Genomic DNA, 3231 nt, shown 5'->3' with positions numbered 1-3231 from the left:
GGAACCAGAAACCAAAATTCTTCAAAATATCTTCTTTTGGGTTCAACAGAGCAAAGAAACTCATACAGGTTTAAAACAACATGAGGGTAAGTAAAAGATGACAATGTTCATTAACTAAAACTAAAATAAAAATAAATAGGAATATAAAAAAAACTATCCTGATAAGAATGAGTCATACTTGGAGGATGACAAAACAGGACAAAAACAAGCCTTAAAAAGAGAATGACACAGAGTCACAAGTCCAGTTTATTTAACAAAATAGTCCAGAAACCCGACAGGTTGAGTGAAAGCGGACAAAGCAAAGCCACAGCTGTGATCCACAGCAGCCACTTAATGGAACAGAGAGGGAATGAACGGATAACTAGACCAAGAGAACAAGGAGACATGGAGATGGCTGATCTGGAGAAAGAGAGAGAGGGAGAATAAAAGAGAGAGGTAGACGGAAGGCGAGAACATGAGCTCTAAGATACAGAGGCCACCATTAAGTAGAAGATTAGGTGAGACAGAGAGTGAGAGAAGGTGTATTTGTGTGTGTGTGGTAAGCTGGGAAGCTCCATGCTGCAGGGTGGGGGGTTTCGCCTCAGAGGAATCGCTGTGTGTTTTGGCAGCCTCGCTGGATGGGAAGGAGGGGTAACGGTGCATGCGTATGTCTGCTGCATCTGTAAGCCACACCTCCCCCATCTCAGGTCTGCAATGGGCATTTCTCCAAAGTGTGTATGCATGTGGGTGGGTATTTTTTGTTTGTTTTTTCAGCGGCCTCCCCTCTTGAATCGCGGTGGTGATGACGGATACGCCAAACTCCGATCTCTGGAGACGCAGACGTTAGGACTCAACGAAAACACACATGCAGACGCACCAAGAAGCACACCAGCCACCCTAACTTACACACAAACAAGCGCGAATGCAACAGACAAGCCATACGCACATCCTTCCCGATATATATACGCTCACATAAACGAACGTGCAGATGCATACACGCACCCACATGATATAGAACCAAATGAAGCAGTCTTGTGACTCATGATAGTGATATAGGCACCATTGTCTCTGGCTTCTGCTTCTGGATGCTACTCGGCTCCTTTCACCTGTCCGTTCATGTGTAGTGCATTTCGACTGGCCATTTCGGTGTGAGAATATGCCCGCCCACCCCAACCCAACCCAACCCTCTGTCTCTGTAAATCCACTCCCTCCGGCCTCATTTGGAGGTGGTGTGTTATGTAGCTCGGCCGATTGTTGCGCTAGCTGTGCCCAGTTCAGTTTAGTTCAGCTTAAAGGCCACAGCAGGATCAACCAGCACAGGTGTGTGTCGTTAAAGTCTTTACCAGCTGTTGCTGTGGTGACAGCTACATACTGGGCCGCTGAACGGTGGTATCATAGGAGCGTACAACCTGGGATTGAGACACCACGCCATCCTCCTCCTGTGAGAATGCATATCCATCTATTGGGAGAAAGAATAATCAATTGTTAGCTTTATTATAGGGAGATTTACATGCATGCTAGTGAAAGCACAAAACTGTATTTCTGCGATGATTTAATGATATAATCGAAATTATTTAAATTTTTATTCAAATTGATTAATCGCGATTAATCTAACATACAAGTTTTGTTTATATAATATGTGTGAGTATATATATATATATATATATATATATATATATATATATATATATATATATATATATATATATACACACTCACAATTGTGAGTATATGCGATTAATCGATTTGACAGCACTATTTACAATATTTTATTGATTCTTAATTTTAGGGCGGCAGTGACTAATAGATAAAACTGATCATGAAAAGAGTCAAATTAAATTCTCAATTGGGTCTATGAGTTCTCAGTGGAAAGTCTTTGTCAGTGACGTCAATAAAAAACACATTTTAAAATGGCGGAGGTCAAAGAGCTGCGAAAAGAAAATTGGGAGGACAAACAGTTGTTTTTGTTGTATAAATGTAATGTTTATATTTTAAACCTTTTCTGTGTTTATATGTATAGCATAGTTAAATTTATACTTTTATATTTTTTGTCATACATTTACAATACCGTTCAGAAGTTTGGGGTCAGTACGTTTTAAAAATGTATTCTTTTAGTCAGCAAGGATGCATTAAATGAATAAGAGAATCCTGAATATTAAGCAGCACAACTGCTTTCAACAGTGATAATAATAATAAATGTTTCTTGAGCAGCGAATCAGTATATAGAATGATTTCTGAAAGATCATGTGACACTGAAGACTAGAGTAATTTATGCTGAAAATTCAGCTTTGCCATCACAGGAATAAATTACATTTTAAAATAAATCAAAATAGAAAATGGTTACTTCAAATTGTAATAATATTTCACAATAGTACTGTTTTTACTGTATTTTTGATCACATAAGTACATCATTGGTGAGCATTAGAGACTTAAAATCTTACCGACCCAAAGCATTTGGACAGTAGTTTATTTGTGTTTTCTATAGGTTTCAATTTGCACATTAAAGGAGAATATTGGTATGTGGAAAATCTTCTTTTTTCCAAAGAAATATAGAAAATCAACTTTTAATAAAGCCTTTTAATATTTGATTAATTAATAAATTGACAGATTTTTTTTCCAGACAGGATAGTGTAAAGTTTGGACAAGAAACCCATAAGATATAATTGTTTTCTGATAACTGACAGGTTAAAATAACCATCAACTGCAGTCCTACTCCAACTAGAATCTATATTTTTTATTTCGGTCCACAGTTCAATGAACAATAAACTCGTTTGGATGCTGGTATGGGTTTTGCTGGAAAACAGCATGGCTGAGACGGTTCGCCTGCTAGACCAGCACTAACTAGCCTAGTCAAGTTGTTCATTTTAGTGCTGCACACAGAGGCTCTTGCAGCTGCCAGTGGATGTGAAGTGTTAACAAGGGCACATGAGGAACATGCACTTACGTGACACTGTCTGCTGCACTGAGTTTGAGCGTCCCACGCTGGAAGGCGCTTTCCTGAAGACCCGTGTCAGCAGGTGGGCACGCTCGTTCAGACTGGACAGAAAGAGACAGGCGGGTTATGCCACCAATCACAGCGCAGTTACTAGCTGATATGCTACAGACATGACAGCTAGAGGTCAAATCACGTGCATTTCTACAACACAGTGCTCTACTCTGCCACGTGGCAATCTTGGCGAATGCCAGATACTGTTAATGATGTTCACTCGACCAGAACATACATTTACACACATACTCGCACGATTCTAAGAA

The 3231-nt window shown here is 39.5% G+C and overlaps 1 protein-coding gene across 8 annotated transcripts in view; it reads right to left on the bottom strand.

Annotated features, from left to right (window-relative positions):
• Positions 1-212: 212 nt before the first annotated feature.
• Positions 213-3231, bottom strand: part of atp8a2 (ATPase phospholipid transporting 8A2) — a 60980-nt gene continuing 57961 nt past the window's right edge. For all 8 annotated transcript variants that reach the window (XM_084399055.1, XM_084399056.1, XM_084399059.1 and 5 more), the window contains 2 exons: positions 2924-3015; positions 213-1438 (listed from right to left, as the gene is read on the bottom strand). In XM_084399055.1, the coding sequence (XP_084255181.1) occupies positions 1344-1438; positions 2924-3015 (187 nt within the window). In that variant the 3' untranslated portion in view covers positions 213-1343. The remainder of the gene's footprint in view (positions 1439-2923; positions 3016-3231) is intronic.

The sequence above is a fragment of the Rutilus rutilus genome (genome assembly GCF_951802725.1).
Source record: "Rutilus rutilus genome assembly, chromosome: 24".
NCBI lineage: Eukaryota > Metazoa > Chordata > Actinopteri > Cypriniformes > Leuciscidae > Rutilus > Rutilus rutilus.
Note: the sequence above shows the minus strand (reverse complement) of the source record. Positions and strands in the feature narration are given on the sequence as shown.